The sequence below is a fragment of the Leuciscus leuciscus genome (assembly GCF_965113295.1).
Source record: "Leuciscus leuciscus genome assembly, chromosome: 3".
NCBI classification, from domain to species: domain Eukaryota; kingdom Metazoa; phylum Chordata; class Actinopteri; order Cypriniformes; family Leuciscidae; genus Leuciscus; species Leuciscus leuciscus.
The window spans coordinates 12615490-12631013 of record NC_138727.1 but is presented as its reverse complement, the minus strand read 5'-3'; the positions used below and the strand labels follow the sequence as shown (position 1 = coordinate 12631013).

The 15524-nt window shown below is 38.3% G+C and overlaps 1 protein-coding gene across 10 annotated transcripts in view; it reads right to left on the bottom strand.

Moving 5' to 3' along the window:
• ank2a (ankyrin 2a, neuronal) overlaps positions 1–15524 on the bottom strand; it is an 85608-nt gene that overhangs the window by 14888 nt on the left and 55196 nt on the right. For all 10 annotated transcript variants that reach the window (XM_082165719.1, XM_082165722.1, XM_082165720.1 and 7 more), the window contains 6 exons: positions 15395–15416; positions 7160–13594; positions 5686–5763; positions 5462–5593; positions 5201–5341; positions 4860–5061 (listed from right to left, as the gene is read on the bottom strand). In XM_082165719.1, the coding sequence (XP_082021845.1) occupies positions 4860–5061; positions 5201–5341; positions 5462–5593; positions 5686–5763; positions 7160–13594; positions 15395–15416 (7010 nt within the window). The remainder of the gene's footprint in view (positions 1–4859; positions 5062–5200; positions 5342–5461; positions 5594–5685; positions 5764–7159; positions 13595–15394; positions 15417–15524) is intronic.

Sequence of the window (15524 nt, the reverse complement as noted above, 5' to 3'; positions counted from 1 at the left end):
TTCTACTTGACAGGTAAAGTTTGGCATGCTATTTGGAGAAATCCATTTAAAATCACTGCTAGTAAAAGTTAATGTAAGCTATGATTAGCTCGTGCATGCTCTCTTGTGCATACGTTTAATAGGCGTTCCCTCTCGGGAGCATGTAGAGTGTTGTGCATGTGCATTTTTTCAAAAAGTGGAGAGGGCGGTTCTTTTCTAAAATTCGGGAAAATCCTCCGCTATACCTTTAAAGGTTCCATTGCATGAAAATTTCACTTTATGAGGTTTTTTAACCTTAATATGAGTTTCCCTAGCCTGCCTATGGTCCCCCAGTGGCTAGACGTTTTGATGGGTGTAAACCAAGCCCTGGGTATTTTTGAGAAAATGAAAGCTCAGACGGGCGAATCTAGAAATCTTCCCCTTATGACGACAGGTTACCTCCCCTTTCTCTTCTTTGCCCGCAAAAAGAATTTGGCCCGCCCATGAGAAAATGAGCTGCGCGAGTGCGATATTGGTTTTTCCTCGAGAGACATCACGGCTTGCAAACGAGCGAAACATGGCAGTTGCTCAGTGTTTGGATGTACAAATGAAAACAAAAGTATTTTTTTAATTCCTTCATCCGAGCCTCTGAAGAACCAGTGGGTTATGTGAATTTCTGATGTGTAATTGTTCAAGTTCAGACAGATAATCTTTCTCTCAAAGTCGTTCAATACTGTTTATGCATCAGTAAATCAAGCCAGTGACTAAACGATCAACTTCACGTCGTTTCTCTTAGTAGGATGAAAATAATCTTACTTAAACTGTGATTAATATATATACAGAAAGCGATCAAAGAACAATCCCTTTCCAATCGCCCAAGCTGTCAATCACACAGCGCGAGTTTATCTGGACACTTGCCAAAACTCGTTATGAAATCAATGACGCTCTTACACTGCACAACGAAGCTCTTACTGTACTTACCTCATGTTTGCATTGGTGAAAGCATTAATGAGAGTACAGAAACTGCGTTGCAATGATAAGGTCTTCATTCTATTCGTATGTCCATCAATCTTTTTCTCAAATAGATTTTTTTTTTTTTTTTTATGTTATCAATAATATATTATAATAATTAATAAATAATTCCTCAGGTTGTAAACTCTGAATATCTGCCCATTTTTATTTCACATTCCCTCTAAATCTTGACATTCTTTTATTTTCATCTCGACCACCCTGGAGGTTCAATTCTTTACTCCTATCTATTCAGCATTTTGTGAATGTATTTCTAATTCAATAGATGATTTTCTCTTTACTAATCCGATTTAATCTCTTATTCCTTCCTTTGGGAAACTTTGAACGTTTTTTTAAGAGGACAGATAATCTCTTACTCTGCTTATGTTAATAAAGAACGGAGGAATAGGATAAAAAAAGTTATCTGACAATATTCAAGTTTTAGATGACCAATAGACTCATAACCCGACTCCTGAGCTACATAAACAAAGGCTTAATTTGCAGGTAGAATTTAATCTGTTCTCCACAGGTGAGGCAGAGAGACTTTTGTTACACACACGTGGCAATTACCATGAATATGGGGTAATAATATTATATATAATGGGGTATATTATATAAATAATATTTTATAAGGCCCACCAGCTGCACGGACGAGCGGCTTCCCGTTTTATTACTCAAATTGTGCAGCCCGGTGGCGCATTAACCTCAGATCCTGAGGAGATCAATTCAACTCTTAAAAACTTTTACTCCTCCCTGTACAAAACTGAAGCTTCGGACCATAAAGAAGAAATTAAACAATTTCTTGGGCTTGTTAACTTCCCTAAGGTTGACTCTCTTTTAGCATTTGAACTTGATAGACCCATTACCTTAGAGGAGATTATTAAGTCAATTAGTTCATAGCAATCTAAGAAATCCTCTGGCCCAGACGGGCTGCCCTCTGAATTTTATAAGAAATTCTAAATTCTAAAATGTATAAGCTAAATTGACTATATATGTATTTGGGGAATCTTTAGAGCTAGGTATGTTACCCCCAACACTGAGACAAGCATCTATAACTCTATTGCTTAAAGATGGGCAGGACCTGACATTATGTAACTCATACAGACCTATTAGCCTCCTCATTGCTGATGTTAAGATTTTAGCCAAACTTTTAGCTTCTCGTTTAGAGGCAATACTTCCTAGTATTATCTCAGAGGAACAAACCGGATTTATAAAAGGACGGTATTCGTTTTCTAATATCCGTACGCTTTTTAATATTCTATACTCAGGACAAAACAATAGCTCCTCTGAGGTGATCATCTCGTTAGATGCTGAAAAGGCATTTGATAGGATAGAATGGGCTTATCTGTTTAGGACATTAGAGGAGTTCGGTTTTGGGGATGGATTGATTTCATGGATAAGTTTATTATATGCTGACCCTCAAGCTTCAATTTATACTAATAATGTTAAATCTGAGTATTTTACTTTATCATGGGGTACACGCTAGGGATACCCCCTATCTCCATTACTTTTTGCCAAAGCTATTGAGTCCCTATCAATAATGCTTAGAACACTTGCGGTATTTCAGGATATAATCCGCAAGGGAACTGAATATAAATTAGCCTTTTATGCTGACGGCTTGTTACTCTACTTTACCATTCCAATTGCATCTATCCCTGAGATAATCTTCTGGGTATAAACTGAACTTACAGAAGAGTGAATGTCTACCCATAAATCAGTCTGGCCAAAAACTAAAACAAAATGACATACCTTTCCACTTGGTGAGTTCTAAAAAATCTTGGTGTTAATGTCACCCTTTCTTATTCTGCCTTAAAGGCAGCACATTTTATAGCCTGGCTCCGCCCTCCTGCGTACTTCCACTCAATTTTATTTCCCTTCAGTACTACGTCTGGGATTGTGGTGTATTCTTTGGTTTTCTCCAATCATTTTTTTACCGGTCCAATAAGCGAACAGAGGGAGTGGCTGAGAACGATGACGTTGAGGTCGTGCGCTAGTTTGAGTTGTAGGGTTACGTCACGACCAAACATTAGCGATTGGTGAAAGATCCAGAGTGGCTCTGGGCAGATCCAATAGTTTTAAACTTCAACAGAAAACCCGCCTACAAGGAAGTTAACGCTTGTCAATGGAGAGAGGCCAGACTCTCTGTACAAATTAAATGTACGAGAGTCTGGTAGAACCAGGCTACACATTTTACACCTTTAGTTTCATACATAAACGCTGTTAAAATGAACATTCTGCCAAAATGTATTTACCTCTTTCAAGCTATTCCTCTGTTTCTACCCAAATCTTTCTTCAAGAATATAGACAAGCTAATCTCCTCTTTTATATGGGCAGGAAAAACTTCTAGAGTTTCCAAGATTTTGCTCCAAAAAAGTCAACTAAGTGGAGGGCTTTCCTTGCCCAACTTTATGTATAATTATTGGGCGGCGAATATTCAGAAATTGGTGTTCTGGGTACAGACCTCCTCTTTACCATGGTGCCACTTAGAAGCTAAGTCTTGTATTTTAACATCTCTCCCTGCTATGGTGTTCTCTTCTCTCCCTATGTCCCTTTCACATTATACGAAAAACCCAATAGTATGCTCTTCTCTCAAAATATTCTTTCAATTGCGGCCTCATTTTAAATTTACCTCTGCATCAACCATGGCTCCTATACGAAATAATAATCCTCCCGTTTCAGATTCTGTATACTCTTTTTGGGAAAAGAAAGATCTGAAATGCTTTGAATATCTTTTCATTAATGATGTGTTTGCAAGTTTTTCTCAATTATCCTCATCATTTAATCTGCTTCCTTCTCACCTATTTCGTTATTTTCAAATTAGGCACTGTGCCTTCTCTCTGTTCTCAGGGTTTCCCTCTTTGCCTACAAAGTCTACATGGGAAGAGGCTTTTAAACTGAATCCTCATATGGGTGGGATTATCTCAAAGATATATGCAATTATCTTGTCAAAGGATAATGCTCACAACATCAAAACTATCAGGGCTTAGGAAGAGGAACTTGACTTAGAGTTTGAGGATGACTACTGGAGTAGAGTATTAGACAATGTACGTACCACCACTTTGTGCGCTAGGCTTAGCTTTATACAATTTAAAACTATTCATAGACCTCATCTCTTGAAGGCAAAACTTTCTAAAATGTATCCCAATGTTTCAGATTTGTGTGATAAATGTTAACTTTCACCATGTAACCTTAGCCATATGTTTGTATTTTGTCCCAAGTTACAGAACTTTTGGAATTCTTTCTTTAAAAGAGTTTCTGATCTCCTAAGGGTCAAGTTAGCTGTTTGTCCTTTGATTGCAGCCTTTGGTGTTTCATCTCGGTGTCAGCCTTTAAGCCGTAGACAGGCTGATGCCGTAGCTTTTGCATCTCTTCTCGCTAGGCGCAGTATACAGTTATCTTGGACCTCCCCACAACCCCCTTCTATTTCAGTTTGGCTCAAAGATTTGTCCTTTTTTTTTTTTTTACTTGAAAAAATTAAGTACTATATCAGAGGTAGGGGGGAATCTTTTTTCGAAAAATCTTTGATGATTTACAAACCTTAGACGTGGATTGAGTGGGGGTATATATATATATATGTATTTTTGTTTTGTTTTGTTTTTTGGTACTAAACTAATATTATCATCTCAATTATGCATGTATCTTTGCTTGTATGTAGGTGTACATATATGTATGCATATATGTAATTCTTTTTATTTATTTCATTTCATTTTTTAAAAATTTTTTTTTATGTTTTTCTGATCTTCAGATGTCCTGTTGATCAGATTGGGGATTGCTTTGTTGGGGCTGGGTAGGGTTGTTTATGTTGGGTAGGATGGTATAAAATGTAAAAATGCAGTTTGCAACAATACAAATTCTATGATAAAAAAAAAAAAGTAGTTCTGTGTATCACTCACTGGTTGATCTCCAGTTCCTCCATCAGATCCCCATGAATGCTCTCTGAATGGATGTTTCCCATTGTTTCAGCCCATGAGGGAATGTCAAGGAGAGAGGCCACAGATAAGTCTTCTTCTGACACAGCTGGAGGATGCCTTTGTGAAGTCTCCACTCTCCGCACCACCCGAAGACTGTCAGCATCCTCTTGGACTGAGGAGAGAGCTACAAAAGACAAGAACATCCACTTTGACACTCTAAGACTTTAGACTAAGACTGTTAATTCAAGACTTCTTTTTAGGGTTTACATCTTGCAGTTCTCATATATATGCAAAACAAGAATGTGCTTATTGCACTGTCCTACCTTCACTGTGGTCCAAAGTCCTTTCAATCTCTGCATATGTTCTTGAGGTTTGCTCCTGGATTGACTTGTGCATTTGAATCTCAATAAGATGGACAATGTCCATGCGATTTATTTTAGTGATTCTTTTAATCAATGTATCTTCTGTGGAATTTGAGACATAATCAGAATCTATTATTTAAAATGCATTTTAAGAATTTGCATTTTAATAACATTGTATGAATTTCATTCTGACTGATAAGACAGAATAAGAACAGGACTCACCAGTTGCATGCTTTCCTTCTCTCTCTACCCAGCGCTGCAAAAGGGCATGACTCTGCTCTTGTAATGAATTCGGGTTTTCAGCACGCACTTGCTGAATCTCATCTTCATTGAATTCCAACTCCTTGGCCAGTTCTAAAAGAAACATCCACTTATGTATTTGCATCTTGTTGTTTCTAAAAAAGTGTTTTGATTTTCTGAGAACTTCATACTGACATACTACTCACCTGTCCAACTAAAACCTAGAAGGTCAGCAATTATGGCCAAAGTCTCTTCTTTCCTATCTGCATCATCATGCCAGTCCACTGTAACATCAAAGTATTTTCATTTATATTTTATGATAGAAATGCATTCAAAACTGAAAAAAAAAACCTTCAAACATCAAAACCCCATTAATTTGCTATTTGAACTACTTTGACAGCTAATGGACTATTTATGACTATATTATGGGATATGCATTAACGATATTTGAGATATCACAAAAATGTGTGACTAGAGTTGTTAAGTCTTTATCTCTTTGTAAATTATTTCCAAATTCATTTAAACTTCTAATAGTAGCTCTCAAAGAGTAAAACATATATAGTTTTTGTAGCACAAAAAAGTTGCAGTTTTACATATATCTTAACTCTTTCCCCACTATTGATGTAAATTTCTGTCATTTATGAGACAATGCCAATGACAGAAATTTCTGGCTTTTGTGTTTTTACTGTTATACGGTAGGGAGCGCTATGACATCTTCTGAAAGAGTACTGAATCTCCTAATCAAAAGACTTTTGCATCTGTAAGCAGATGCATATGTAAAATAACGCGATCATCAACATTAAACAGCATATATGTTACAGAATGAAATGTCGACCCAGGACGAGGTATAGGACTGTGCAAGCTTTGGTGGGGTTGATGGACTCGATCTACTCCATTTATGTTTTGATCATTGTTCTGAATCCAATTCAGGCGAAATCTTTGACAAAAATGTGTTTTTCTCAGCTTTTTGCTCAAAATGTTGCTTATTCTAATTAAACTTTTTGTTTGTTCGTTTAAAAGTAGAGGCTCTGTTCTTTCTATTTATATATTGCATGTTCATTTATTCATACAACGAAATATTCTGGGGGCCATGAAAATTTTGTGAAAATGATCAAAAATGCTAGCAGTGGCTGGCAACTAAAAAAAAAAAAAAATGCTGGTGGGGAAAGAGTTAATAGCATGAAAGCACAGTGACTGAATATCTATATAATTACTGTATATATTGTATAGATCTATAAAGTTATATAATATTTTATGCCATAATATATTCTTTTAAGTATTTTTACACAAAAATGTGCCATTGCCAAGGTTGTTTTAATATTCCTCAGATGAAACATGCAGTAGTGGGCATGCATTGCACAGGAAACTGTAATATTGTCAACAACCAAAAAAGTAGAGCTAGTCAATCTTGAGATTTCAGTTTTCATGTACACACTGATATGCAAATGAATAAAACATGACAAAAAGTCACAAAAATGATACACAAACACACACAAGAAAACATTGAGATGAGACAAAGTACAGTACAAAACACTACAATATATGAAACATAAAGCACAGGACAACACAGAACAACACATTAAAACACAAAATAAAAAAACAAAATAAAAAATACTTTTCATGGAGTTAAGGTAAATTTTGGAGCAAGTAATACGGGGGGCAAGTGCCAAGTAGAGGTACCTTTACTTTGCTCTGGGGTAGTGCTGTCTGAGATTCTCTGCATCTGTGTCTCCACACAATCCTCCCAGTAGGGCCTTGACTCAAAGACATCATCGCCTACGGACGGGGGTCGAATTGCTTTCAAACTACTTTCTATCCCTAACTCAACAGAGGCTCTGTCTCCTTTGGTTTCATCACACTCTGTGTTCCTTGAAGGGTCTAATTCCTGAAAGACTTTGGCAGGTAGTTCAGGTTGACTGGATGCAGAATACTGTGGAGGAGCCTGTGTTTGTGAAACAGGCACCTGGGAGGATGAAGTCTTTGGTTTGGTGTAGTAGCTTTCTATATTAGTGTGATCATCCACAACAGACATGGACCATTCTGAGACACCAGTATCTGCCTCAGATTTAGGCCTTTGATTCTGCTCAATGGAGTCCCCTTGTCCTAAAATTTGGTCAAAGCTGGCTGCTTTCACAGCTATTTTTGGCTTATATGTTGTGTCTTCAATTTCAGCAGCAATGTCCTTGAATAGAGTGGACATTGAAGGTGATGTCTGGATTTGATGTTGACTAACAGTATGAGCTGAGGCACTAGAAGAACTCATTGATACTTGGTTGGATATGGGCATTTCAACAACAGAATGCTGTTCATCTTCTACTGAGGAGTCGGAGGATTCCAGGTCTTGCTCAGAATAAACTGTTCGTGTTACTGTATAAGTAGCAGTGTCAACATTCGGTATCAGTGTGTCTTCATGGATTCCATTATCCTCTGTGGGGCTCTTTAGTTCACTCTCTAGAGGGAATTTAATCGGTTCTGGATGTTCTGGTTTAATCTTGGTTCCAGTTTGTCTAAAGCCATCAGACTTTGCATCAGATTCCTCCGTAAACCTGTCTTGATGCACTAAACCATCTGCGGTCATCTCAAATGAAGCTACAGCAACAGACTCACTAGTGTTGAAATTTACTTGTTCAAATTCTTCACTTGGATCTTCATTTATTGGAAAAAAGACTAATCTTTCTTCTTCTTCCTCCATTGTCCTCTTGGTCATGTCAATGGCTCCACCTCTGGTCATCTCAAATAGTTTTCCCTCTTGGAAGAGGAAAGGATTTGGTGTCCCCTCTTCAGTAGGGGTACGTCCTGGAGTTGTGTCAGGTGTGGTTCCATGGGATCGTCTGTCTGTACACAAAGCAAGTATTTTCTGCTCCTCAGCCTCAATTTGTGCATCAAATGCCTCATCATCTTCCACTTCAGCACTCCAGGGAACCAAGTCTCTTGGAGTAGATGCTGGAATTTCTTCTGGCTTTCCTTCATTGTCCTCTTCATAAATACATAAATCTGTCTGGGATTCATTCAGCACTTCCTTTGCTGCAGTAGTAGCACCTACAATTTCAGTAGGATAAACTAGTTCTAGCACTTTTTCGGAAGTTGGGCTCTCACCAGGAGACTTAAAATCAACATCAGCATCCGTCTCAATGCCTGTTTCGCTTTCTGCTGATGTAATAATCAGATCCTCCTCAGGTGTAGTCCCACCAATCACTGTAGTATGGTACTCTGTAGAGAACTGTTCATAGTCTTCCTCCTTGTTTCCATGGGTTTGCAAAGATGGTATGGTTGTGCATGTCTGTAAATCCACAGTCTTCAAATGGGTGTGGTCTTGCTTACCTTTGTCCATGGTCTTTAAACCCTCACTGGTTACATATGATACTTTGTGAGATGACTCATCCAACTCAGGGTTTTCATAATCCTCATCAGACAATGAAGGTTGTAAAGGTAATACTGGGCCAGATTCAGTCAGATTCTCCAAGCACTGCTCCTCTGATTCTTTCGTTAACATTGTGTTAAAGTCTGGTGGACTTTTATGTGGTGACAGGTTTTCTTCTTTCAGTTGTTTAAAATCACAATCAAAATCAAATTTTACCTTTTTAACTCTTGCATCCTTTTCCATTTCATCAAATGTTTTGATCTTTGCAGCCATCTTAAACATCTCTTCTTCTGGAGTGAATTGCCTTTGTAAAGCATCAAAATCATGAAGATCCTCACTGTCAAGTAACTCTTCTTTTTGCTCCAGGGTCATGGAAAGGCACTGCATATCTGGGGTCTCATGGGACCCTTGGGTGGACTCACTTTCTAAATAACGGTCTTGTTCAGAAATGTTTTCTTTTTCTACTTTTTCTAAATTTTTCCTAGAATCAGAAACAAAAGAATGACTTGTTGAGAAGACCCTTTCGATATAACTTAATTGTCCATACTCCTCCCCAGTGGGACTTCCCTCTAATGAGTCTTGACATGGGGACTCCTTGTTTGGGCTTGGCTCAATAGAGTCTGGCGTTTTTTGAGATGACCCCTCTTCTCTGATGGGAGTAGTCTCAAGTGAGTCTGTTCTCCAGAGAGTTTTAGAGTCACTTATGGTTTCAGGCAGCAGAGAATCCAAACTAGACGGTCTATCTAGTGCATCTTGACTGTGATGGCAATGTTGAGGCATCTTCTCAGACTCAGTGATTACACTGAATTCTGTTGGCTTCATATCATCTCTATGGGATGAATCACTTATCATGTCATGTGCACTGTCCCATTTCATAACTTGAATTGTATCTTGAATTATTGTCTTCGAATTAGTAGAGGATGGTGACTCCGTTCTGGAGGATGGAGAAAGTGAATCCATTTCAGAGTCATTATTGGATGGTGAATCAATTCTGGTCAATAGGGAAGGTGATTTAATCTTAGAATCATAAGGTGATGTCTTGCTTTTTATGTCGGTTACTGAACATAATTGGACACTCTTGTCACTCTCTGCTCTTTCATGTGATGTCACCAAAATTGATTGGTAAGTTGTCTCCTTAGCCCCTTGATGTCTGACTTCTGTTTCTTCATTAGTTGTACAGGAAGACAAAACAAAGATTTCAGGGCTATTTTGAGGGGTTTCAGCAAGTCCCTCATGTTTATCACTGTCACACGTGCTGGTGTAAGGAGTCCTAGTCCCTATACTATTGCCAGGAGAGTCTACCAAGGCCTTGTGTTTCTCACTATCAGGACTTTCTTCCGAAGCTTCATGTATTTCACTTTTAAGTAAGGGCTCACCTTGCACCATTGCAGTAGCAAATGCAATGATTATATTTGATTTACTTGGATCCACAGTTACCTGGTGTATCTGTTCCTCCTCGTCTAAAGAAGGGCCATCGCTACACTTTAAATAGCGTTTACTTGCTTCACCTGATCTCCGCCTAAAGAGTAGATATCCAGGACTATCCTCAAGTTCTGCCTTAATATCTGCGCTGAAGTCTTCTGATGGTTTCCTGTCTGGGCTGATCTGAGGTTCCACAGACAATCTCCTATTCTGGCAGATGTTATCTTCATAATAGATTCTCTCAGGTATCAGCCCTGGGTCTTCATTTTCTAATAGCTCAGAAGTTATTTGTTGTTCCTCAGTCTCAAATCTGCCTCGTTCCTGAGATGGTTTTCCATTTTGGTCAATTGATGTAAGCTTAGAGAACAGGTCTTCCGGAGAGCTTTCCTCTTTAAAGTTAAAGATAATGTTGGAAGTTATAGCTGGGTCACTTTCTGTATTTTGGATGGACAAAGTACTGTTTAAGGTCGTCAATGGTTTTTCATGTAGTGTTTCACCATCATCGATCATTGGTTTATATTGAATTGTGTTTGGGTCAAAACATGATTCTTGAATGATCTTGTTTTCTACAACATTTTGTTCTTGTAAATGTTGGGTTGATACTGTCATTTGGTTATCATATGTTGGAGGGACCTGCATCATATCAGAACTTGACGCTTCAGAGGTTACAGTTGTAATTGTCCTATCTTGTAAATGTTGGGTTGATACTGTCAGTTGTCTGTCATGCGTCGGAGGAATCTGTGTTACAATAGGACTTGACGTTTCAGAGGTCTCAGTCGTAATTGCTCTTTCTTGTAAATGTTGGGTTGATACTGTCAGTTGTCTGTCATGCGTCGGAGGAATCTGTGTTACAATAGGACTTGACATTTCAGAGGTCTCAGTCGTAATTGCTCTTTCTTGTAAATGTTGGGTTGATACTGTCAGTTGGCTGTCATACGACGGAGGAATCTGTGTTACAATAGGACTTGACGTTTCAGAGGTCTCAGTCGTAATTGCTCTTTCTTGTAAATGTTGGGTTGTTTCTGTCAATTGGCTGTCATATGTTGGAGGAATCTGTGTTACATTGGGACTTGACGTTTCAGAGGTCTCAGTCGTAATTGCTCTTTCTTGTAAATGTTGGGTTGATACTGTCAGTTGGCTGTCATACGACGGAGGAATCCGTGTTACAATAGGACTTGACGTTTCAGAGGTCTCAGTCGTAATTGCTCTTTCTTGTAAATGTTGGGTTGATACTGTCAGTTGGCTGTCATATGACGGAGGAATCTGTGTTACAATAGGACTTGACATTTCAGAGGTCTCAGTCGTAATTGCTCTTTCTTGTAAATGTTGGGTTGTTACTGTCAATTGGCTGTCATATGTTGGAGGAATCTGTGTTACATTGGTACTTGACGTTTCAGAGGTCTCAGTCGTAATTGCTCTTTCTTGTAAATGTTGGGTTGATACTGTCAGTTGGCTGTCATACGACGGAGGAATCTGTGTTACAATAGGACTTGACATTTCAGAGGTCTCAGTCGTAATTGCTCTTTCTTGTAAATGTTGGGTTGTTACTGTCAATTGGCTGTCATCTGTTGGAGGAATCTGTGTTACAATAGGACTTGCCGTTTCAGAGGTCTCAGTCGTAATTGCTCTTTCTTGTAAATGTTGGGTTGTTACTGTCAGTTGGCTGTCATACATCAGAGGAATCTGTGTTACAATAGGACTTGCTGTTTCAGAGGTCTCAGTCGTAATTGCTCTTTCTTGTAAATGTTGGGTTGTTACTGTCAATTGGCTGTCATATGTTGGAGGAATCTGTGTTACATTAGGACTTGCCGTTTCAGAGGTCTCAGTCATAATTGCTCTTTCTTGTAAATGTTGGGTTGTTACTGTCAGTTGGCTGTCATGTATCGGAGGAATCTGTGTTACATTAGGACTTGCCATTTCAGAGGTCTCAGTCGTAATTGCTCTTTCTTGTAAATGTTGGGTTGTTACTGTCAGTTGGCTGTCATATGTCGGAGGAATCTGTGTTTCAATAGGACTTGCCGTTTCAGAGGTCTCAGTCGTAATTGCACTGTCTTGTAAATGTTGGGTTGTTACTGTCACTTGGCTGTCATATGTTGGAGGAATCTGTGTTTCAATAGGACTTGCCGTTTCAGAGGTCACAGTCGTAATTGCTCTTTCTTCTAAATGTTGATTTGTTACTGTCATTTGGTAATCATATGTTGGGGGAACCTGCATCACATCAGAAGTTGCCATCTCAGAGGTAACAGCCGTAATTGCTTTATGTTCAAAAAGTCCAGACTTGTTTTTTGATGGATCCTGGCCAGTCTGAAATGCCTTCATCAGCTCTCTTACAGACATGGTTTCTTCCAGCCTTTCTGTCTGTGACTTTGGAGATCTGGGGGATTTTGGAGGAAGCTTGGTTGATTTTTCTGTCTCTGTGACATATGACTTACCCTGGGAAGTATTCACTTTCCAGTTTTGATTGTCCACCTCCTTTTCTTCTTCAACCTTCTTCTGCAGTGCCTTAACCCTGTCTTTAATGGATCCAATTGGAGTTTCTACAACTCTAGGCGACACAGGAACCGATCCAAAGACAGGTTCAGATCCACCAATAACTGCATCTTCATCAAGAGACTCCTCGGACTGACTCCTACTCATCCTTTCCAGGTCATCTTCAGAACTGCCACTTGCAAACTCCCTCTCTTTACGCCTCTTCCTTACTGGCTTTTTTATTTTTGCTGGACGGTGTTTACCACGGGCAACGAATACCTCTTTAAAGCTTTCTTGAACAATATCTACATCTTGTGAATGACTAAATGGTACTGGTTCCTGCAGACATTGTTCTAAGTCACCACTGAGATATGAAACCATACCTGACATATCCCTCTTAGGAGAAGAACTTGATATAGTGTCTCTTATGATTCGAACTTCCTGAATGAGAGTCTCTTGGTCTTCAGTGATGTTTTTGCTTTTGGATTCCTCAACATCTGTCTCACCGAGAAGTACCCACTCATCATCATCAATGGTTACAGATATCCCAATAGCACCTTCCCTCTTTGTTTTATCCATTGTTCCCTCAAGGAGGATCTCTTCTACCTTTTCCAAGTCCTCTTTCACTTTTTCAACAATTTCAAATGGCTCATCCACTTCGTCATCCCCAGCCTTGTCTGATCTCTCTCTGGCATCCGAGGAGCACGATATTTCGGATTTTTCAGAGGTCAGAAGGACTGACACTTTAATCAGGTCCTGCTTCATATCGGACACCTCTGAAAGCAGATCTGGACTTGCGAGTGTGGCAGGATCATGCATGATTTGCATCATGGAAAACTCTGTTGTCTCAGATCCATCATAATCTTCAGTTTTAACAGCACAAAGAGTTGTTTAAAAGAACAAAGGGAAAATGAAGAGGACAAAAGACATTGGAAAACTAGTCAGGGCAGGAGCAATACAATCTGTCTTCAGTTCAGATGATAAGGAAACTATTTGACAATGACGAAAATCGCAAAATGTATCTAGATTTGGATCCAAAGGATTTGGGAAGGCATGGGAGCAGTTAAGCAAAGCAAAGAAGAATTACAGAGTGAGGGGAGGAAATGGGCAGGAAATAACTTGCTTAAACACGTTATATTGTTTCAAGTATCCACTCATACACTTGCACAAGAGGGAAAGTATAAAGAAAAACAAAGGGAAAGTATAAGTAATACAGAAACCTGTGCACAAAGAACAAATGAGGAAAGTAATCATAACACAGAGTGGAGCTGTACCAATGAGGCATCTCAAGATTGTTCTCGACATGAAGAGCTCATGTCAACAAAAACACAGACAGCATGTTCAAAGCCCTTAAAAACAGCACTGAGATACAATCAGAGGTTTTTCCCATAAAACACTTTTGAATTATCAAATGCTATGGCTTTGAGTCAATCATGGAGGAACATATGGGAATTTGTTAAAAGACTGAGGTAAATGATAAGGAAAATTTAGGAAAGCAATAATAAACACGAGTGAATCAAATCAAATTAAGAATGTGAGTGACAGGGATAAAAATGTTACTCAAATTATGCATATTTTCAAAAAAGGTATCCACGCATACAGGCTGAGCAGACACACTCACACACATACAATAATATAATATGTGTAAGTCAAGTTATTTCCATGCAAGGGAAATGATCCATGCAAAGGTGACTTGTGGCAAGCAAATAATTTGATTTCATTACAGGCAAAATAATATGTGCCTGGTCAGTGTGACTTTTTTTTTCGGGGAGAATGGTTTGTTTTCCAGTATCTCTTTTGGCATGTAACACATTTGATTTTAAACTCATTAAACATTTTAGAAATCATAATGCCAGAAGTAAGATACCATTGTAAGAGAATATAATTGAACGTAATGTTTTATGAGAACAGCAGACGAAAAAAAAAAAATGGAAGAAGGGATGTTTATCAGCCATAGCACAGCAGTCAGGGATCCACAAATACAATTTCTGCTAAAATCACTTATAAATATGTTTTCTATAATATTTCAAACAATGTATTATGGAGGTTACAAAACTATGTTAGAAAACGCTTAAACACGTTAAACGCTTAAAAACGCAGTAAATACACTCCTAGGCAGAAAAATATGTCTAAATATTTAGTGGTCTTTTATTGGTCTTAACCATTTTAATCACAAATTACTGGTCAGGAGATGAGCAAGAATTGCACTAATACTGTAGATAAAGTAATTTAGCATGGATTAGTCTCCCCTTTGTCCCCCTTAGTGTTCCACTCGATGTTAATGGCTTCGAACTGTTCATGAGTAGTTTAAAATGTCTCCTAGTTCGTTTAATGTGAGACCAAATATTCAGTATAGGGTTCAAATCTGGACACTGACCAGGCCAAAACATGAACTCCACACAAATCAGCTGAACCACTCTGAAATAAACTTCCCATACTCTGCCCAAAATATGGGAACATAATTTTTCTGAGACAGAAATGGCTTTTAAATAGTGCATTTGCTTAAATTTAGCTAACTTCCTGACCAATAATTTGTGGTTAAGACAGTTAAAAGCTCAGTGTTTAACCATTTTGGACTTGGGACTGGGACTTTTGGGACTTTTTTTTGCCCAGGTGTGCATAATTTTCATTTTAATTAAACTATTGACTTAAAAATTGCTTACATTTCTCATGTGTCTTCTCACTCTATAAAGAAATTAGATTAAAACAGAGAAAGTTAATAGGATTGAAAACATGAAACATTTCTTATATTTTCTTTTTGCAAAGAATACATAAAAAATTGATGATTTTCAA